Raw genomic sequence first — 22,428 nt, 5'->3', positions numbered from 1 at the left:
TGTCCTCTGTCGTCCTTAGGCCATGATCTAGAACGCAGGTTAGAATGGGACTGGCCTTCCCTTCTCCAGGGGATGTAGGGTCCCCAGCAACACCCGGTGTACAGTTAGGCAGTCAGCTGAAATCCGCACATTGTGACTTTAGTGGGATGCACGAAGGTAGGTTCCATCCTACACTTCATGTTAGCTCACTGGCATCTTATTTTAGGCTTCTAAATTTTCTTTGCTAATTAAAGCCATTTGCTTTGGGAATCTCAGCCCCTTTGTCCTAAAATCCTCCTGGAATGTCTTGGTAATCCCAGGTTCGTTTATTCTCTGAACGGGTCGCCTGTGTGTGATGGTGCCCACTAAGGATTTCTTGCCTCTCTTCACACGTATCCACACCCTGAAGTGACAGTCAGATGTCAGAGGAAGAAGCCAGAGTGACCCCACCCCTAAATTTAGGTCTCAGCTCTGCCCTTTATTGAGTAAGAAGCCTTGAACCAATGTCACCACCCTCTGTTTAAATTCCCTCATGTGGCAGAAGGAATAGCAATGGACTCTCATTGTGTTGAGTGTGGTGCCTGTAGCTAGACAATCCACCAGTGGCCACTGTTAGTGGCATTAGCTGTCACCATCACAGCTCAGCCTCAGAAAACCCAACTAAGCTAAAACTGTAAACTTGGGTCCCTCAGTGACAACAGGGTCCTGGCATGTCTGTACTCCGGCTCCTTCTTAAGATGGAAGGACGCTTCAACGTGATGCCACCTCTGCCTCTGACTTAAAGTAAGCACAGCAGGAGAGCCCCTCCTTCCCAGGTGTGATATCTCCAGTGATACCCTAAAGCTGACAATGGACCAAAGTAGCCAGTATCCTTGTAGGACGGTAGAAGATGGCACTTATCTTTGAACTTGGTTCACTCATATATCTTGGTTTTTGCCCGGAGCTAGAAATGAGCAAGTGAAGTCAAATTGGACCAGTTGTTCCTGCGTTGTCCCCAGGGTCTTACTTCAAGCTGTAGAAAGTATTCTGGCCTCACCCATGCCTGCCCTGAACCAGAAGCTCCTGGTTTCTTGGGCATGAGGGCCAAGCTGCAGAGGTTCAGTGGTCATGGCTGGGGCCCTCAGCACACCCCAGGTACTCCTCAGTGAACCGTCACTCATGAATCTAGACGTCTCTATGCACTGGAACAGTTCTGGCCGCTGCTCCTTTGAGGGAATGAGAAACCACCATCTTCAGTTTCCTCCTCTTGTGAACGGCAGAATTTTCCCTTGTTTCCTAAAAGCGTCTCTTCTGCTCAGAGCCGCGTCTGTTGGTACTGCCCTTCCCTCCTGCTCACGGGGACTTGTCGGTTCTGATCATGCACTTGCCTTCCCAGACTCGGGCAGCATCCTGACTCTCTATGGCCTTTCATTTGCTCCAAGTCAGAGAAAAACAACCTAAGTGTCTAGTCCTAGCACTGTCTGGCTGTCTGGAAGTTTATCTGAATGCTGGTTTCTGCGTCTGAAAGCCCCTAGCCGTGCAGTGGTGCGAGGTCTGGCCAACATAATGAAGAGCCCCTTCTCTTAAATGAGAGTCTAGGAGGACTAAAGTCTGTTTACAGGCAGGGAACTGATGGTGACCAGCAGGGTTGGAGTCAGCCAGTACAGGATCTAGAACATCTGTGTCCTGGGATTCAGTCATAGGAAGCAGGTTTACCTTTGCATGTATTTATTTATTACATGGGTGTGTAGGAGGAGCGTGTACCATAGCACATGTGTGGAGGTCAGAGGGCTCCCCTCTCCTCATGTGGGTCCTGGGGATCCAACTCAGTTCCCAGGGCTTGGCAACAAGCCCCTTTACCAGCTGAGCCATCTCGCTGGCCCGTTTTTTCGTTCAAGTAAAGGAGTCTGTCAGCGAGCATTCTGAGACCCCTTACCAGCTGACAGAGCCTGAGAATGAGACATTACTAACTTCAGCAACAGAAGCGATGTGATTGCTTTTTTATCCTCGGATGACTCTTCGCTTTAGTTCCCTTGAGGCCTGCCTGCCATCTTGCAGGAGTGGCCCTCGCTGGCTGTCTTCCTGGAAGGGGTGCTCCTCTGTCTGGTGACAGTCAGTGGTATGACCGCATATTGCCAATGGCATCCTTCCTCTTCAGAATTATTTGTAGAGTTCCACTGAGCTGGGCATGGTGACTCATGGCCTATAACCCAGAACTGAAAGGACTAAGGCAGGAGGATTGTTGTGAGGTTGAAGTCTGCCTGGGCTAGAATGAGATCCTGTCTCAAAAAAACAAAGGCTTGCTCTCCCCCACCCCCAAGTGCCCCACTCACCAATGGGGACACATAGGCTGGGGCCTGCGACTTGGGCCATTCACCCCTAACCCCAGTGTGCCATTTCTTCCCTCTGGGGAAGGCCTGTTCCTTTACTTGTGGCACTTCTGTCCTGAGCAAGGAGTCCCAGCCCTATAGCCAGGCCTGCTGCCCTGAACCCAACCTCCCTGGCCATGAGGCCTCCAGCCTGGCCACAAGGTAGAATACTCGTCTAGCCCTGCAGGGGGCACCCTTCTGGCGTCTGCTTTTCCCTGGCTATGAGGGGGAATGCGGGGGGGGGGGGGGGAATCTCTCGTATTCATTAATTTATCTTTCCTCCCGGACATCCGAGAAGCAGTAGTCAGGCCTGCTATTGTTGCCTCTGACTGCTAGCCTTGGCAGATGATCCTGCTAGATGTCACGTCGAAACTGTCAGAGAGTTACTTGGCCTCCTGGAGGAAGTGATGAAAGAGCTGTGAGTGATGTGAGCTTTACAGCAGGCAAGCACCACATCTGGGGGAAAGTGAAGCACCACAGCCTCTCAGGCCCCCAACTAGCCAGACACACAGGCCAATTAGGGCTGCTCCTCAGGACCACTCAAGGGTGTGGCTGCAGCAACCCTGGAGCTCCCCCACTCCAGCTCCCAAAGACACTGCAGATGGTGTCTGCCCAGACTTCTGAACCCCCTGTGGGTTGAAGCAGGGATTTCCTCATCCCCTGATGACTATTCCAGACTCTTTCTGTGAGCTGGGCTGGGCTTAGGCCCTATTAGTGAGTCTGTGGTCTCTCTCTCTTGCTTCCCCAGAGGACAGTGATGTCTGCAAGATGAGCGTCGGGTCTCCAGGATGTAGGGGCCTCTCGTCAACTTCACGACAACAGGAACTGAGCAGTTTTGAAACTCCAGCTGCTAGCAAGTGCCTGGTGCTGAGCTGCTCCCCAACCAGAACATTTGCTTTTCCCATCAGCCCCAGAGCTAATCAGACGTGGTGCCTGGCCGAGATGGCCCAGGGCAGGGAACTGGGCCAGCCTGCCCTGCCCTCCATGTGCGCTAGAAGGACAGCCCTCCTTTGGATGCTGCCCAGTAGCCGTCACCACACCTTTTCTACCTGAGCGTGTTTTTTTAAGCTTTCCTTCATCTCTTGATGTTATATTGAATTTTTAGACAGAGAAGAGAGAGGAGGGGACAAGGGGAAGTGACAGGTGTGATGGTACACACCTAGAATCCTAGAATCCTAGCCCTCAACTAATGTGGGAAGATTAATATAACTTTGGAGCCAGCCTGGGCTACATAACCCCAGAAAGAAAGAGAAAGAGCTGGAGATGTGACTCAGTGGTTAAGATGTAGTAATGCTCTTCCAGAGAACTCAAGCTCAGGTGCCAGTACTGGCATTCACTTACACACATACACACATGCACACTCACACATGCACACACTCACACAGACACACACACAGACATGCACACTCACACAGAAACAAACACACACTCACACAGACACACGCACAGACACACACACTCACACACAGAGACACACGCACACACTCACACACAGACACACACACAGACACACACAGACACATGCACACACAGCAGACACACACAGACATGCATACACCCACACTCACACAGAGATGCACACACACAGTAGACACACACACAGATACATGCACACAGAAACACACACTCACACACACAGACATGCACACACACAGCAGACACACACATACTCACACACAGAGACACACGCACATACTTACACACACAGACATGCACACAAACACAGCAGACACACACACAGATACACGCACACAGACACACACACACAGACGCTCACACTCAGCAGACACACACAGACACATGCACAGACACACACACAGAGGCACACACACTCACACACACAGCAGACACACGCACACAGACACACACAGACACACACACAGAAGCACACGCACACACTCACACACACAGACACACATGCACATACCTTTTCATTTAAAAGAACAAAAGGAGAAAAAAAGCTGAGAGACCCAATCTTGGGGGAAGATCTTGGGAACTTGGGGTCTCCTCATAAACTTACTTAGATAAACTAGAGGCAATGCCCTCACAACCCGAAGCGGAGAAGGTACCCTGGCGAGCCCATCTTTGGTCTTTGCCCTTGACACGAAAGAGCCCTCCCCAGCCTTCCCACCTTGAACATCAGTAGGAATGTGCTTGCCTGCGACTCCCAGGCAAGGACGGTTTCCTGGTCACCATGGGCTTCACACTTGACTTTAGAACAGGAATGTGAACCCACAAGCATGTCGCTGGGTGGTGTGTGTTTTTATGACTCCCGATGGGTTGAGGATTAAGGATACATGTGCATTCGTCTCTGAGGTGGCTTTTATTGTACATCCGTGGTTTCGGTGAACTACTTTGATAATCCAGAAATCTGTGAAGTTTCTAGTAAAGTTTCAAGAGCAAATGTATCACTGTAATTAAGACAAAAATATTTTTAAATAAACTGCTGTTTAGTTGTAACATGGGCTTCATCCTTTCTGAGACCTTTGCCCTGAAGATTGGACAGAGGGCATCAGAAAGGACACATGCTTTCTAAGCAGCAGGGCAGGTAGGCGGCTGTATGAAGGACCAGAGTGGGCTGGGGATGAAGCCAAACTGTAGAGTGCCGGCCTGGTTTCGTCCCCAGCATTACATAAGCCAGGTGTGGTGTCACACTCCTATAATCCCAGCACTTGGGAAGTGGAGGCAGGAAGAGTTCAAAGACAGCCCACTTACACAGTGAGCTCAAGGCCAGCCTGGGCTACACGAGGCTCAAAACACAAAGAATCAGAAGGGTACACTCTGCTTACAGCAGGCTTCTTGTTCTCACCCTGTGCTCAGAGGACTCCGAGCAGGTGTCAGCCACCCTCACTGCGCCTGCTACTGGAGTTTCTTTTTGATGGCCCGGGGAGAAGACACTGGCAGGCACTTCTGTAGGGATCTCTGAGACATTGTTGAGGGGTTATCTGCTATTGTTCATTATGTCTTCTTCAATAGCTCTCTGGACACGGAAGCGGGAAAGTTGAGCCCAGCCTGCATAAGTGTCTGTATATTTCTGTCTGATGAGCATCCTTGTTCATTCTGCCACGAGGCATAGAGCGCTGCCCCCGACACTGGTGCTGGAATCACAGTCCTCACGGCTATGTCTTTTTGTGGGGGTACCAGAGCTCAAACTCGGGCCCCCATGTTTGTACACCAAGCACTTTGCCCACTAAGCGGTTTCTATAGCCTCCTTTTGATTTTTAAGACAATGGGATCCAACTGGCCTCAAACTCAGTTTATGGATTAGGTTGTCTTGAACCCCTGACCCTTCTTCCTCTACTTTCTGAGTGTTAGGGTTGCAGCTGTGTGCTGCCACACCCAGCTACAAACAAATTATCATTAGGGCTATTATTTAAAAAAAAAAAAACTTTTCAAAAATGACTCTATCTATCTTTGAATTATACCAAAGCCTTTGGAGAAATTCTTTTATAATCTTTGAATAATAATCAAACTTCTTGATGAAGACTCTTGACCCTGGCTGGGCATTAAACAGTTAAGAATTGTACAGGGGTGTTGGGTGGGGACAGAAGGCCCTCCCGGGTATGAGCTGTGCCAGGCCTGATCTCCCCGTCTCTTCGCCCCAGCAGACTCCCCCGTGGCGGCTGCAGTGGTGTCTCACTTCAACGACTGCCCAGATTCCCACACTCAGTTCTGCTTCCATGGAACCTGCAGGTTTCTGGTGCAGGAGGAGAAGCCAGCGTGTGTGTAAGTATCCCTTAGTCTCTAGAGGGCGGTCAGGCACCCAGTTTACTTCTATGAAGCTGGCCAGGGATCTGAGACCCAGAGGACGGAAGCTGAAGGGTGAGAGCTGCCAGCCAAGTGCCCAGGGTAGAGGAGAGGAGGAGCCCCGGAGGTCAGAGCCCGGGTCTGTTTCTAACAGCAGTCTCTGACTGAGTTCCTGAGGGAAGGCACTGACCTGAGTACCTGCACCTCTGTATTGAAGTTCCCATTCAGCCGACACTTTGTATCCAGCCTGGGAAGTAGCTGGAAGGGATGCAAAGGGTCAGTCCGCATGCACACCTGGGTGGCTCCCACTTCCCTGGAGCCTCACAAAGTACGGCATGACGTGGGGCTTACCAGGACAAGCAGAAAGGTGTCCAGACCCAGGGTTCCAGACCCAAGGTTCCAGGTGCTACTGCAGATCAGAGTGCACAGCAGGGAGGCAGCAGATGCAGTTGGAGGCCAGGACCTGTTGGCAGAAATCCCTTACCCCCTGGGCAGTGGGAGCCTTGCTAGGTTCAGAAAGGGATGCAGGTGCTGAGCCTTCTCAACGCACAACGAGGACTGGGGAGATGTTTCAGAGGGCAAGATGCTTGTCACTTATGCTGATGAGTTTAGATCCCCAAAACCCACATAAAAGCCAGATGTAGTAGGGTGCATGTCTGACAAGGACACACACACACACACACACACACACACACACACACACACACACACACACACACGCAGCCACTGGTAACTGCCATGGACAGTGGAGTCAGAGGGAAAGGCCACTTAGCAGACATGGGGCTGACCAGGACAAGCAGAAAGGTGTCCAGACCCAGGGTTCCAGACCCAAGGTTCCAGGTGCTACTGCAGATCAGAGTGCACAGCAGGGAGGCAGCAGATGCAGTTGGAGGCCAGGACCTGTTGGCAGAAATCCCTTACCCCCTGGGCAGTGGGAGCCTTGCTAGGTTCAGAAAGGGATGTTTGCAGGTGCTCATCTGCCTGTGGCAGCTGTGACAAGATGGTTATAGACGGGTCTGTCACAGAACTCACTTCAAGTCAGCAAGCTCTCCCATTTCCAAGAAAGGATCGGGCATTTTCCTCTGGCAGGTGAGCCCTACTCCAGAGAAAGGTCAGGGCTGGTCCTACCAACTCTTCACAAGACTTCTTCAGGGCCAAGGGCCCAAGAATAGGATGTTCTGCCAACCTTGGAAAGCTGAGGCCATGGAAAACAGTGACCACCCTCTTCTCTCGGTTTCCCTACTGGATCTTGGTGGCCCAGGGACAATATTCAGTCAGCAGACATGTTAATATGACAGGTGACACTGTGTGTTCTTCCCTGGTGGCTCTACGTCTTTGTGTGCATCTTAGAAGTTGGGCTTCACACTTTCCAGCTGATGCTCAGCTTTCCTTGCCTTAACAGGAGACACAGTGCTGGCCTGACCTCCTACAGACCACAGCTGCCCACACACCACCCAGCCACAGCTGCCCACGCATCACCCAGCCACGGCTGCCCACACATCACCCAGCCACGGCTGCCCACGCATCACCCAGCCACGGCTGCCCACACATCACCCAGCCACGGCTGCCCACACATCACCCAGCCACACTTCCTAACCCAGCCATGGCTGTCCTCTCCAGCTCTCTTGTTCCCACCTTTCCCCAGTGTTGCCTGACACCAAAGCAGAGTGTTGGTGTTCATCACCTGCCACCACTTTTATCTGCTTACAGTCACCCACTGGATCTCTCCAGACATTCATGCGGCCCCTGAGTGCTGTGAGTGATTGGTCTTTAGTCCTCAGAAGGTCCATTTAGCAACAGAGACTGTGGGGGACATGAGGGCCATGCCCAGCCCTCAGCACAGCACTCTGGGGGCACAGAGCTAGCGTGTCTGGACAAGGCAAGTTGTCGGGCCTGGAGACCTGGTGAGGTTTGCTTCTCTATCCTTTCTGGTGCATCATCTCTAGGAGACAGGACCACACCTTGCTCCTTTTTAATATTTATAGTAACCAGAAGAATGTTCTAGCTACCTAATTCCCACCAGACCAGAAACTCTGAGTCTCTACTGAGAAAGTCAGAACATTCTGTCCCCACTCTAAAGAACCTCCCGCCTTTGAGGAGTTGACACACTCAACATTCTGGTCAATAAAACTGACAGACCTTGAGGTAGGGCCCCATCTGTCAGGGCCTCATAAAGAAGCTCAGCAAGTTGAGAGTGTAGTGCAGAGGCAGACACCGCTTCCTAACATGCTCTCCCAGAAGAAAAAAGTCTTTAGGTTTTCAGAAAACCCAAAGTGACATTTCATACTCTAAAACCAAAGAATGAAAATACCACTAGTCAGACACTGCGAAAATCATCCTCAAACGTGTTTGCTTCAGACGAGCCCAAGATTGTTCCTCTGAACGTCGTGGAAATCTCACTGGCGGGACGATGTGCAAAAGCAGAAAACTGTGGAGATGTAAGGTCAGGGGCGACCCGCCCTTTTCTCACAGGCAGCTCTGTTAGCTTCTGAGCACCAGTGTGGTGGGGAGGGTAGCATGACATCACACCACACCCATGACAGGACAGGAGAAAACTATGCCTTGGTTTTGTTCTCTTCCCACCTCCGCCTGAAGCAGACAGTGAGGGTCTCTTTGGATCTGGGGGTCAGATAGATTTGAGTTAAAATTAAGATCAGTGTCCCATACACTAAGTGGCCTGGCCCCATTTAACCTCAGATTTCCCTCGGGGACCAATACCGCAGAGACGCATAGGACTTCATGGTGATTGCCGCTGTGCCTCTGGACACTTGCGACTATTCACATTCGTTGACTTAATTAAATAGGGTTTAGTTTTCTGGTCCACAACCACCTTTTAAGCTCTGAACACCTAGAGGCGGCAGGGGGCGAATTCTGTAGTCATCACTGAAAACCTCCAGGAGACTGCCAGGCCCTGCTCCCACACAGCATAAGCCTACAAGATTTCCCCATGGCTCAGGATCAGCAAAGGCATCCCAAGAGACCCTTGACTCTGAGCTGCTGAGGAAGCCCTGGCCTCCCAGCCCCATGGAAGAAAAAATAGGACCAGGTAAATCCAGTCCTTTTTATTGTCTCGGAGCTGGGGATGGAACCCAGGGCCCCTCACATGCCAAGCAAGTGCTCTGCCTCTGAACCATGCCCAGCCCTGAATCCATTTCTCCAGAGAGCAAGAAAAGGTGAACTCGGTCCTCATCCCACCAGTCCTAGGGAGTCCACTCCCAGCCCAGCCCGGCAGGATGGTGCATATTAAGCACAAGTTAATAAAGAACATTCGGAGACTGTTTCCCCATGGTCCTCAACCCTCAGGTTTCGATGCGTGCCTTGAGACCAGTGCTGAGGGCTCAGCGAGTCACCAGGCCCGCAGCCGCCTGTCAAGGAACACAGCATACAGAGACCTAAGAATGTCTCCTTTGTGAGTGTACATGCATGTGTGTGTGTGTGTGTGTGCATGTGCATACATGCGCACATGAATAGGCAGGATCAAGTTCATGTGTGCATGTGTGTGTGGAGGTCAGAGGTCAACCTCAGCCTTGTTCCCCAGATTCTGTCCACCTTGTTGGATTGGGATTTTTGTTGTTTTTCAAGATTGTCTTTGTATGTGGTGTGTGCATGCGTGTGCATGTGCGTGTGAGTGTGTGTGTGTGTGTGTGTGTGTGTGTGTGTGTGTGTGTGTGTATGCCTTCAATGGCCAGAAGAGGGTGGCGTTGAATCCCCTGGAACTGAAGTTACAGGCAATTGTGAGAAACAGTGTGGTTGCTGGGAAGTGAACTTGGGTCCTCTGCAAGAGCAGCAAGTGCTCTTCACAACCGAACCATCTCCCCAGACCCACCTTGTTTGGTGAGACCAGGTCTCTCACTGGCCTCATAATGAACAAGTCGTTTAGGTTTGCCATCCAGCCTGCCCAATAAAACACCTGTCTATGACTTCCTAGCTCTGGGATCCCAAGCATACTCAAGGCCCAGCTTCATGTGAGTTCTGGGGATCCAAACACGGATCCTCCTGACTGCCTAGCAAAAACTTCACCACCAAAGCCAACTCTCCAACCCCCACATTATTTTTCGAGACAGAGTCTCTCACTGGCTTAATCCCAATAGGTTAGGGCAGCTGGACAGTGAGCCCCAGGAATCTGCCTGTCTGCTGGGTCTACAAGCACTCACCACCTTGATTGGCTTGGGATCGAATTCAGGTTCTCAAACTGCAAAGCAAGCCATTTCCAACTGAACCACCTCCCCAACCCTGCCGTTTAATTTCATTCTTGACAGAGACATAGCCTTTGGGCTTCACACTGCTCTCTGCAAAACACAAGGCTCCTTTAGTGCTCCTAACTGGGGCCGGTCTTACTGGCACTTCATTTTCCTGATGCAGACTCTGTGGTAAAGAGCTGTTACTGGCTCCAGGTTACCCAGACAGGAAGTGAAGAAAGAGGGCTTTGAATCCAGGCCAGTTTAGCTACAGAGCCTGTGCCAAGTTGTGTATACCTTTGAGCTCCTGTCCTGGGGATGTAATCGGAAATACAAACAAAGTATCTTTGAGTACAGAGATAATGCCCAGCCCTCTACTTATCACACCCGGCACCATCTGCGTGGGAAGAATTTGATGAAACTGAAGCACAGAAATTACTGTGCTCCATTTAAAGTGGCTTTGCAAAGGATTTTTGTTTTCTGTTTTGGTTTTTTTTCCTGTGTTGCTGGGAATTGAACCCGGGTCTTTGTGTGTTGCTGAGAATTGAACCCAGGTCTTTGTGCATGCTAGGCGACCACTCTTGCTCTAAGCTACATCCTCAGCCTGACAGAACCTGAGATTCTGGTTTGAGGTTTCTTTTCTTATTGGGTTTTGTTATTGTTGTTTGTTTGTTTGTTTTTATTTCTCTCTCTTCTATAGTTTTACAGTTTCATACATTTATATGAATTATAGTCGCTTGCAAACATACACACACACACACACACACACACACACACACACACACACTGGCGCCATGGCAGTGGTATGAACTTCTCTGTATTTATTACATTTTTTATACTTCCCAGTGTGCTTAAAGCATTCGTTTCCTAGTTGGGGAAATTTTTCCTTAAGGAAAACGTTAACATTTGACAGCTGTGGTTTTCATATTTCATAATATTTTTAAAGAGCATTGTGAGCCAGGAGGAGTGGGAACTTAGGGTGACCCAAAAGCTATCCTTAGAGGAGAAGGAGAGGTGCCGTGGATGATTAAAACAAAGGGGCCTGCAGTTAAAACTCTTAGGATAAGCTCCAAGGTAACCGGCAGCCTTAACCACCGGCAGGCCCAGCCCCCCCCCCACCAGAGGCACAGGAGAATGGGGGTTCTCAACACTTGTCGTCCTACAGCCCAGCCAGGCACCCTCTCTTCTCTTCCCTTTTTTTCCTTCTTTCTTTTATCTTTTTGTTGTTGTTGTTGTTGTTGTTCTTACTATGGGGAAGCAGCCTGGGAAGGGTCTGAATTGCTGAATTACAGAAGACAGATAGCATTGCAGACGTGTGATGCTGACAAGCAGCGATCTCGGCCCAGCAGACCCTCTCTGCATGTGTACATGGTCCCATGAGGAAGGAGCCACTCTCAGGTCTTCCCCCATTGTCACCACACTTATGTCATTCATACAGGGAGGTGCAGCCCCCTCTATCCCTCGTGCCCAGTGCCTGGCACGGGGCTTTTCTTACAGCTGTCACTCTGGGACAGTGCTGAAGGAGGAAAGGGAAGGAAGGAAGGTAGAGAAGGAGCCAATGCGTTTGAACTTGGTTCCAGATTCCAAGCCAGTCCTACCTCTGTGCTCCTCGGACATGTACGCATGCTAGGGCCACCCAGGTGGCCAGAGCGAGGGTATGGCCTTGGACCCAGCAGCTTCTAGAACTCCCAGGGGACTCTGCTGTGCCTGCCAGAGGTAAAGGCAGCAGCAGAGTGGGGCTGTGACTCATCTGTCGCCAGGTGAGGTGACACTCCGCCCTCCTTATGTGGCTTGTGCTTAAAATAATCAGCATAATGAAGTCTAATATTAGAAGACTAGGAACTAAAGAGAAGATGAGATGTCAAGTTTGGTCTTTTTCCCCACTCATAAGGAACTACTGAGACACAGGGAATTTTGTAGGACAAGGCCTGCCCTGCAGGAGTGAGGGGCTGGGGAAAGAGAGTGGGCATAGGTGGGGCTGCAGGCGTCCAAAGACAGACAGGATCTGGGAGGCACTGCTGAGCCATGGGAAAACGGACAGGCTGGCGAGTGGGTGGATCAGTGCAGAAGGCACTTGGTTCTGGAGACTGTGGTGTGTGGAATGCAGTGTGGGAGAGTCAGGGATGTATTCCGGGTGTCCGAGAACCCGTGTGTGACCACCTGGGCACACATCTACCCCTGGGCTAGGAGAGGCCATGTGGGCTGCTTGACCTCGCAGGATGCTAGAAGGGGAGATTAAGACCCTGTGTGGAGGAGATATGAAACATCACAGAAAGGACACCTCTAACTCGGGCACTCTGGGAAGTCGGGACATCTGAGAACAGAGTTAGAACTTGAGAATGGGCTGGCAGGACCTGTCCAATGCTGTCTAGACATGGACAACTCAGACTGGGTGGGCACAAGCCAACAGCTGACCACCAAACAGTTCTGGGGGCTGTTCACTGTTGTTTCCCCATCTGCCACCAGGGAAAAGGCCAGAGGCTACTCAGTGAGCCGTCTCCTCTCTGCCTTCCCCAAGAAAGGCCAGAGGCTACCCAGTGAGCTGTCTCCTCTCTGCCTCCCCCCCAGAAAGGCCAGAGGCTACTCAGTGAGCTGTCTCTTCTCTGCCTCCCCCCAGAAAGGCCAGAGGCTACCCAGTGAGCTGTCTCCTCTCTGCCTCCCCCCAGAAAGGCCAGAGGCTACTCAGTGAGCTGTCTCCTCTCTGCCTCCCCCCAGAAAGGCCAGAGGCTACCCAGTGAGCTGTCTCCTCTCTGCCTCCCCCCAGAAAGGCCAGAGGCTACCCAGTGAGCTGTCTCCTCTCTGCCTCCCTGCAGGTTTTCTTCTCTTTATTTATTTATTTATTTTTAACGAAAAATTTCCACCTCCTCCCATTTCTTTCCCCCTGCCCCCACCCTCTTCCCCTCCCTCTCTAGTCCAAAGAGCAGTCAAGGTTCCCTGCCCTGTGGGAAGTCCAAGGTCCTCCCTGCTCCATCCAGGTCTAGGAAGGCAAGCATCCAAACAGACCAGGCTCCCACAAGGTTTTGATACTTTTTTTTATGAGACAAAATCTTGTCTCCATCCCACTGCACTGAGCCATGAGGGTCCGTGTAGACAGCCCGTCTATCTACATGAGAATCCATGTAGACAATCTGTCTATCTATATGAGAGTCCATGTAGACGGCCCATCTATCTACATGAGAGTCCGTGTAGACAGCCTGTCTCTCTACATGAGAGTCCGTGTAGACAGCCCGACTATCTAGGTCCTCAGGGTGTTCTTTTATTTCCCTGTTAGCCCTGCCTAACTTTATTTACCAAAGATACCAGCTCTTTACAGCACGCTTAACTTAAACTCCAATCTTTTCTACTTTTCAAGATAAGATGCTAAACCATAAGCCTACCATCTGGCAAAGGAGAGGGAGCCAGCCCCCAGTCTTGGATTTGGTACAAATGGCCTTCAAGTCCCCAGAACAGGTGCAGGGAAAGTGTGGCTTGACTTTTCCATAACAAGATTAAACGAGAAAGCACACCAAACATGAAGTAACCCCAACCAAAGAACAAGTAGCCAAGCCTGGTGGTACCCGGCTGCCATCCAGGCATTCGGAAGCTGAGGCAGGAGGATCATGAGTGTGAGTTAGCCAAGGCTACAAAAACAATAATAAACTCAACTATCTGGGTTTCAACTAATAGCCACCTTTGGGTGATTCAGCGAAGGGTGTGCGCCCCATACCCCAGGCTGCCTTTAGCCTTAAACCCCCTACAATGCCTGACCCTTCAGCATCCAAATGCTGATGTTGTGCCCTGGATACAAGCCATGATCTGAGAAAACATGCCCTGTTTGTCCTGTGGCTCTAGGAGCCTTCATGAGAGCCGGGCCTGACAGCTGAGGAGGCTGGAGTCAGAGATCCCACCTGGGATGACTGCGAAGCCAGCCTGGCACAGCCCCAGGTGCCCCAGGGAGGGCCTTTAAGCCCAAGTCCTTCCTGTGTTCTTTAAAGCCCTTTTACCTGACAACTGCAAGTTACAAGGTAATTCAAGCATAGGCTTCAGAATATTAGCTACCTTAGCCATAGTTAGAAATATATATAATATAAATGTAAATTCAATGTGTGATGTGGGATTGCTCCTCAAGGAAGCTTCCTGCCTGAGAGAGAAGGAACTTAATATTTATTTACATTGACGATTTTAAAAAGGGACTAGGGTGTCACCTCAATCACTTTTCTGTTAAAGAGTCACCTGCTTGGAAGAATGCCAGGGAAGCAAGTGGCCCATGTCTCGTCATCATTGGTCCATCCTAAGAACCATCCCCTTAGCAACCCTGCACACACAGGAGGCTGCCTTTGGCATGACAGAGCCAGGGAAGCTGGGGTGCAGCCAGACCAGGAATGAATGGGCTGGCGATGCACGCACCAGCATGCACGTTCACACTTGACCTCACTAATGCCTTCACTCACTGAGTAGAGTTCAGGCATGTTTCACTGGATGCCAATACACAGGATCTCACAGGAGTCCAGAGGCTTCTCAGCCCTGATGTGACCAGGTGACAGCCAGGCCCTCATCCCTTCCTGGAGGGACCAGATGACGCACTGAGCCACGCAGGAAATATACTTGAGGCTAATTAAACTTGATGAAGAAGACAGAAAAGGCAAGCACCGACTACTCATTTAGTGTATTTTTTTTCATTCAAAATTCTAAATAAGCAACTTTGGCTCAAAAATAACCTGAATTTGGGCTAGGCATGATAACATGTGCCTTTAATCCCAGCACTTGTGTGACAGAGGCAGGCAGATCTCTGTGAGTTTGAGGCCAACCTGGTCTACATAGTGAGTTCTGAGACAGCCAAGACTACATAGGGAGACCCTGTCTCAAGCAAGCAAACAAAAAAACACCTGGATTTGGAGCAGAAGAAACAGCTCACTTGGTAAAATACTTTCCACAAGACTATGAAGACCTGAGTCCAGATTGCTAGCATCCATGGGGGGGAAAAATGGTGTAGCAACCTATTTTTAACCCCATAGCTGAGGAGACAGAGGCAGGGGGATACTTGGAACTCAGTGGTCAGCAACCTTGCCATATAGGTGAACTCCAGATACAGTAAGGGACTCTGTCTCCAAAATAAGGCAGAGGATGATAGAGAAAGATACCCAACATTGACTTCTGGTCTCCACAGATGTGCACACATCCATGCACCTACACCAGCATGTACACACGCGTGCGCTGCACACACGGGGCTTCGTTATCTACCAAAATGAAGTTCTCGTCCTCAGTGCTCGAGAGTTAATGTGTGTGCTGTGCTCCCTTGGTGAAGAAGGGAGTTCCCCTCCCCTCAGCAAGCAGAGCCATAGCAAGGAAGAGGCACTCACTGCCTCACACCTGTGTCTCCAGTCACAAGGGATGCAGTGGCCCTTTGGGGCTATCCAGCAAGCCCAGATCCTTCCAGCTTAGCTTGGGTCAAGGAGCCCCTCTGTCAGAGGCAGGCTAACATTCCTTTCTCCCACAGCTGCCACTCTGGGTACGTGGGTGTTCGCTGCGAGCATGCAGATCTCCTGGCCGTGGTGGCTGCCAGTCAGAAGAAACAGGCCATCACTGCCTTGGTGGTGGTCTCTATTGTGGCCCTGGCTGTCCTGATTGTCACCTGTGTGCTGATCCAGTGAGTATTTGCCACCCCTGTGTTCATGTCCCCCAACATGGCCTGCCTTGCCAGGAGCAACTACAATATGGCCACACGGAAGAGCCACATTGTTGTGGCGTGAGAGTGACATCAGCTGAAAGGGTTAATGTCTCTCCACCCAGTGTCAGGCGACATGTGCAAACACCTGGAACGTGGGTAGGCAATAGCAGTGGTTCTGGGCTCTTCTAGAAGTCATGTCAAATCAAAGACATGCCCTAACCCTGCCTGTGAACCCAGAACCTTGTGAAAACCTGTGAACAGGGCAGGGGCTCTGGAGGGAGCTGGAAACAGCTCCGTGCCCCTGGTCTGCAGCAAAGCTCTTCCTCCCTGCAAAAAGCATTTGATAAATTCTGAAGTTATGTCAGAGGCTCCCGATGCTATTGCTGCACCCTGGTGTCCTCACCCTCGGCGCCCTCCCTCTTTCTCCACCACCACCCTCTCGTCCTCTAAACTGTATCCTCCAGGGAGCTGTGTTGAGCCCCAGGTCAAAAGAGAACGCGGGAGTGTCTTATCCCATAAGCTTGCCCATAGCTGCCCACTGACCTGGCTAGTACAACCAGAGCCCTGGATACACAGTGTTGGATTCCCAGCAGCTGACACCAAGCCAGACTTCATCCCTGGGATGGTTTATTCTAAGTCAAAGGGCTCAGAGGATCCTACCTAGTTTGAATTGGCCCAGGGCGCTCTTCAGTTGAAGGCAGCCTGTCAGCACAGTTCAGGTTGACTGAAGGCTGGGACTGCAGAAAGCACAAAGGCTATTTTGATGAGGCTGGGTATAAAAGCAAGACCAGGCTTTTGTCCTCCAAGGCTGGCCAGGTTGCACACAGGCCAATAAGAGACGCTGTCCTGGTGAGTGGCTGCTGATCGGGCATCCGGGACACAAGCCCAGTGATGACTTGGCCACCCCTGAAGTTTGATGGCCTCCAACGCCAGGGTCTGCTGGTCTTAGTCCTCATGTCTGTTGTAAAGCCATTGCTACACTGGCAGAACTTCTCAGCTGGCCCAAAATGAAGACAGCAAGCAGCTAGGTGGTTGACCTGTCCCCTCAGCCAACTAGGGAGTCTGGAGCCAGGTGATCCAGGGAGTCTAGAGCAGAGCTCCAGCAATAATGGTGGCCCTGTCTGTGCAGCAGCCAACAGGTTCTTTGAGGCTGGTCCGGGTCCTCAGGGTCCTGGCATGGCTGATGAGTGAGAACCCAGGGCTGCCCAGCTGGGCTCCCCTGCCAGGCAGGTGCAATTCAGCCTGTCCCTTCTGTCACCAGCTGCTGCCACATCCGCAAACACTGTGAGTGGTGCCGCGCCCTTGTCTGCAGACACGAGAAGCCCAGCGCCCTTCTGAAGGGAAGGACCGCTTGCTGCCACTCTGAGACAGGTACGAGACAGCTTCTCCCCTCTCCTTCCTGGGAAGGTACTGCTGGGTGGAGAAAATGGCCACCATTTTCCAAGTTGGCACGGAGGTGCTGAGACAAAACAGGAGGGAAATGAGGGGCTCTCTTCTGCTGCCGCTCCTGACAGGAAAACCGGCCGTGGGTTGGGCTGAACTGTAGCCCTCCTGACAGAGATGTTCCCCACCCTCCTCGTCACTCGAACACATCTTTCTCTGTTACAAACCCCAACCCCTCCCCTGTAACCATAAGTCTGTCACTGAAGGCAGAGTTGCAGAAGTTGACGCCCCTGAAGCTGGGCTAGAACTGGGCCTGGTTCCTGAAAGACATCAGTGACGTTGGATGATTTGCCCCAAAGTCTCTGTCCCCAGCTTGTCTCCCCAGCTCGGACCTGCATCGCTCACTCTGTTTCCCTTCTCTGCCAGTGGTCTGAAGATCCCAGAGGAGGAATTTGGCCAGGTGACCTATGGGAGCCCAACACCAGAAAAGCTTCTTGGGACAATGCCACGGGCAGTACCCACGTTCCTGGGACATGCTGGCAGACTTTCCCTGTGCAGGGCACGGTCGCCTGTGTGGCCATCTGTCCTCTGCAGGCCTTCAAAACTGTGCGGTAACTCTGCCTGCCGGGCTTCCTCAGCGCACCCTAGAGAAGAGGCCAGTAGACCACGTTTCAAGACAAACTGAACAAGAACCTCAAAGGGCTGACTGGCCTTCTTGCTAACCCACACCAGGCATGCGCTTGGGTTGGTGTCTTCTGCCAGTCATGGATTCCAGGCTGTTTCTTCTCAATGGGCCATCTGGTCCCAGCAGAGACTCCATGGTTGATGTACAAAATGGACAAGGGAGACGCGTATTGCTATATGAAGACAGCATGGCCTCTTAGGACCCTTGACATCTCCTCAAGCTGTTGCCAGAATGTGTGTCTTATTTATTAGATGGATAATGGTTTTATCTTTAATCTCTTAAGTCAATGTCAGGCATCCACATTAACGATACAAGAGCAGCTGGCCGTGACATTACACCAAACAGAAATGTCCAGCCACTTTGATAACGCCCGACTGTAGGGCGAGGTGCCTCCCAGGGGCTGTAGGGACAGCGGCCAAAAGTGACTCTGATGGGACCAGAACTGCTATTTGGAGGCCATGCCCTCTAAGATATAAACCGGAAAAGTCCCCCCAGATACACATGTCGCAAAGTTAGCAAGGCCAGTGGCAGAGCCCCCACCCCCACGGAGGCAAGAGCACAAAAGAGCCTATGTGGACACCTAGAGAGGACGCACATGCCAACGCTTGGCTAAGTGGATTAACTTCCTCGTGAGCTCTGGCATTAGCAGTGAGTTATGGGCCAAATCCATGAAGGGGACCAGCCCTTTATTTTCCATGCTTTTGCCTTGGTGTTTGCTTTATTTTCAGAAGGAGAAATTTAACTTTCCTATTTATTTTCAAGCATTAGGATAAATATCCCACTGTTGGATTTTGTTTGTTTTGTTTTGTTTTCTTCCCTTTCAGAACGTTGGCATTATTAACAAAATTGCTACCAAACCTCTCCACTACCCTCTGGAGAAGGAGACCTGAGCACGCAAGGGTGCTCTGACCCATTGGCCCACCCTCATCCCTGGGCTGCTCGGCACTGTCTGGAGACAGAATGACAGTTAATAACGCTGCTCATGGAGGAGGACATTGTCTAACTCAGAAGTGTAAAGCCTGCCCCTGTCAGCCCCCCAGAGCCTCTGACCCCGCCTCGGGAGAGGGCATTTGATACACCAAGTCGGTTTGGTTTCTATCAGAGAGTTTTGCCTCATTTTTCTTCCACCCCACCTTTTTCTGTAGATTTTTCTCTTCTCCTGGGATCTAGGCATTGATCTGCCCCAGGCCTTAACCCTGGCCTGCTTTGTTCACAATAACTGGAGCCCCAAAAGCAGAAGCTGGGTCTGTCCAGAGCTGCCCTCCAGCTACGGAGCTGATGCGGCTCCAGGCAGAAGTCATCGCTTTTGTTGTTATTATTATTATTTTGGTTTGGTGTTTTGTTGTTTCTTTTTGTGAGACAGGTTCTTGCTGTATAGCCCAGGTTGGCCTTGAAGTCAAGGTCCTTCTGCTCCAGCCTCCTGAGTTCTAGGCTTATAGGTGTGTACCACCATGCCCAGCAGAGTTTTTTAGTTTTTAAAGGAAATAGGGTTAAGTTTCCTTTCCTTGGGTCATTCATGTGGGTCAAGGTCGGGTGTAGCCTGCTGCTCAGAGACCAATCAACTGCACTGGACCTTAGGCCTCTATTGGCCCCCAGCATTTTCAGTAGGACCCTGCCTGAAGTCCTGACTCGTGGGGACCTACACAAATGGAGGCACAGGGCTTGTTCTCATTTAGTGCACACCATTACCTTCAGATGACAGATCTTCCCTGGTCTGCTGGAGGCTCCTGGACATCTGACTTATTTAAAGATTTTGAGCTGACATCGAAGTATTGGTGGGAACTTCTTCACTAATACTCCATCCTAAAGATGTCACCAGGAATTGTCATCTGAGACTCAGCAGAGGTGGGGAAAATTAGGATGGACATATGATGGCGAAGGCGGAGGATCCCGGGGGAGGACCTCAGCTTGGGGTCTGAGCATCCCAGTTCTCAGGTCCAGCCAATCACAGCAGCCAGTAGCCCTCCTGGTGCCTATACACAAATGCAGCAGCTCAAATGCCTCTAGAAGTGCCTTCCCAGCCAGGTCTTTTGTAAAACAACAGGTCTGAAGAGTCAGAAGCTGAGGCTAGGCTGTGATGAGTCTGGCCGGACATCGTCCCTGCCCCAACAGATGACAGCCCTGCTTTTTGGTGACTGATCTTGGAAGACAGATGCTATTTTCCTTTCTGGGCCATCTCACAGCACAAATAGCCCTGATTAACTGTACCAGCAACCTCCTGCCAGTTCACACTGTGCTCCCCACAGTGCCCTCCTGCCAGTTCACACTGTGCTCCCCACAGCACCCTCCTGCTAGTTCACACTGTGCTCCCCACAGCACCCTCCTGCTAGTTCACACTGTGCTCCCCGTAGCATCCTCCTGCCAGTTTACACTGTGCTCCCCACAGCACCCTCCTGCCAGTTCACACCGTGCTTCCCACAGTGCCCTTCTGCCAGTTCACACTATGCTCCCCACAGCACCCTACTGCTAGTTCACCCTGTGCTCCCCATAGCATCCTCCTGTCAATTCACACCATGCTCCCTACAGTGCCCTCCTGTCAGTTCACACCATGCTCCCCACAGTGCCCTTCTGCCAGTTCACACCATGCTCCCCACAGCACCTTCCTATCAGTTCACACTGTATTTCCTGGCCCTCTCTTTATGTCCAACACAGCTATAAATAAGGAGTAATCCTCAGCAGCCACACAGGACAGCACAGTTGTTCAGTGACTCAGGGGACAATGAACAGCCCCACAGAATGAATTGAAATTAATTCCAGGGACATCAAGATGGCACCATGAGTAAAAGTATTTACCAACAACCCTGAGGACCTGAATTCAATCCCTGGGACCCACATAGTGGAAGGAGAGAACACACACACACACACACTCACTAATTTTTAAAAATAAAAATGAATTTTAGAAAGGCTGCCACACCTCTGGTTGTAACCTTGAATACACCATAGGACACATTTTCTCCATGGAAAAAATACAGTGGCAACTCCAGCCTGAAAGACAGATTCCAGATGGACAAATACAGAACCAAGCCAGGAGTCAGTTTGTCATGTGTCCTAGAAAAGGGTAGGACCAATAGTTCCAAGGTGTGTTTTCTCCCACTCCCCCCAAAAAAGGGGCAGAAGGCAAGATTGGTCCTAAACACGCACATTGGTGAGGGATGAGGCTGTGGCTCTGAGGCTTGGGTCGTGGGTTGTTCCCAAGTACAGAAAGTCACCTGGGGTCCCCAGGCCAGCTTTCCTAGTGCCTGTTAGTTACTGGGTGAACCAGCAACATTCTAACCCTGCCTACAGGCCCAGTCCTGTGGTGAGTTCTGAGCTTGTCCCTCCCAGGACCAAGGGGAGGCCATACTAAACAACACATATGGTTATTGACATGGGGTTTCACTCTGTAGCCCAGGCCAGCCTCAAACCCATAATTCCCCTGCCTCAGCCTCCTGGGTTACAGGTTTGTTCCTGACTTAACGTTTGTTTTTAATGTTCTGGTGTAAGATTTATTCCCTGAAGCCATTTATCTGTCTCAAAGACAGTGTTGCACACACTCGTGCACATGATTACACACAGAGAGAACGGAACAGCAACCCCACTCCATAGTGTAGTAACTTTATTATAAGGAACCTGAGGCTGTCTTAGAACTCATCATTCTGACTTCTGTATATGATGCACTGAAGGTTAATATGTAATGTTTTAATTTATTTTATGTGGTAAGTTAATTTTGGTTTCTGTAATGTATTAATGTGATTAGAAGCTTTTTTCCTTAATATCTGAATTATACTTAAAGAGCAGTGAGGAATATAAGATACTGTTGTGGTTTTCAGAAGTGTGTATTGTTACTCAGTTGTATTGTACCTTGTTTGGAAGGATGAAGGAATGAACTTTTTTCCTAAACATCAAGACTTGCGTTTTCCTTTAATGTGGCTGAAACAAATTTTTATCTGCAAGTATGAATAAGGGGAAAAACAGTAGGTGATCTTTTTATTAAGGTCTACTTTTATTCTTAATTGTGTATATTTATGTGTGTCTATGCAGGGGTATGTGCACATGAGTGTAGTTGCTCTCAATGGCCAGAAGAGGGCACTGGATTCCCCTAGATCTAGTGTTACAGGAGCTGTGGGCCACCTAACATGTTCCTGCCTGACACAGGTCTATTGAAAGAGCAGTAAACTCTCTTAAATGTGAAGCCATTTCTTGAATTCTAGATGATCTTTGTAGGAATCCTAAACCTGATTGTACTTGGCCCCTGTCTGCCTAAAGAAATGAAGTTCTTCCTAATACCTGGAGGAAAAACAGTGACCCTTCATCCTGCACTGAGAGAAACAGAGGCAGGATGGCAGCAGAAAAGGCCTCTGGGTTATTTCCTGACAGCCTTCATAGAAACCATGAGATTTGAAGGTGAAGAGTGTGTAGATGGCTCTGTAGTCTAGATTAATATTCCTGAGAACTGCTGGGAATGTAGAGCTTGGGGTGCAA

The 22,428-nt window shown here is 50.5% G+C and overlaps 1 protein-coding gene across 1 annotated transcript; it reads left to right on the top strand.

The window, feature by feature from the left end:
• The first annotated feature begins 3,095 nt into the window (after positions 1–3,095).
• Positions 3,096–21,852, top strand: Tgfa (transforming growth factor alpha). Its single transcript, XM_038319302.2, has 5 exons — positions 3,096–3,351; positions 5,921–6,053; positions 15,729–15,878; positions 17,161–17,270; positions 17,709–21,852. The coding sequence occupies exons 1-5, from the start codon at positions 3,096–3,098 to the stop codon at positions 17,714–17,716; spliced, it is 657 nt and encodes a 218-aa protein (XP_038175230.2). The 3' UTR covers positions 17,717–21,852.
• The last annotated feature ends 576 nt before the right edge of the window (positions 21,853–22,428 follow it).

Source organism: Arvicola amphibius, chromosome 2 (genome assembly GCF_903992535.2).
Source record: "Arvicola amphibius chromosome 2, mArvAmp1.2, whole genome shotgun sequence".
In the NCBI taxonomy this organism is placed as follows: domain Eukaryota; kingdom Metazoa; phylum Chordata; class Mammalia; order Rodentia; family Cricetidae; genus Arvicola; species Arvicola amphibius.
The sequence above is the reverse complement of the archived record's forward strand: the minus strand, read 5'-3'. Positions and strand labels throughout refer to the sequence as shown.

Bases quoted from the DNA above. Each gene is read 5' to 3' on its own strand.
- Tgfa (XM_038319302.2), top strand. From the start codon at position 3,096: ATGAGCGTCGGGTCTCCAGGATGTAGGGGCCTCTCGTCAACTTCACGA. The intron at 3,352-5,920 runs GTAGCCGTCACC...GATCTCCCCGTC, and splicing joins CCTCCTTTGGATGCTGCCCA to TCTTCGCCCCAGCAGACTCC. The intron at 15,879-17,160 runs GTGAGTATTTGC...TTCTGTCACCAG, and splicing joins GTCACCTGTGTGCTGATCCA to CTGCTGCCACATCCGCAAAC.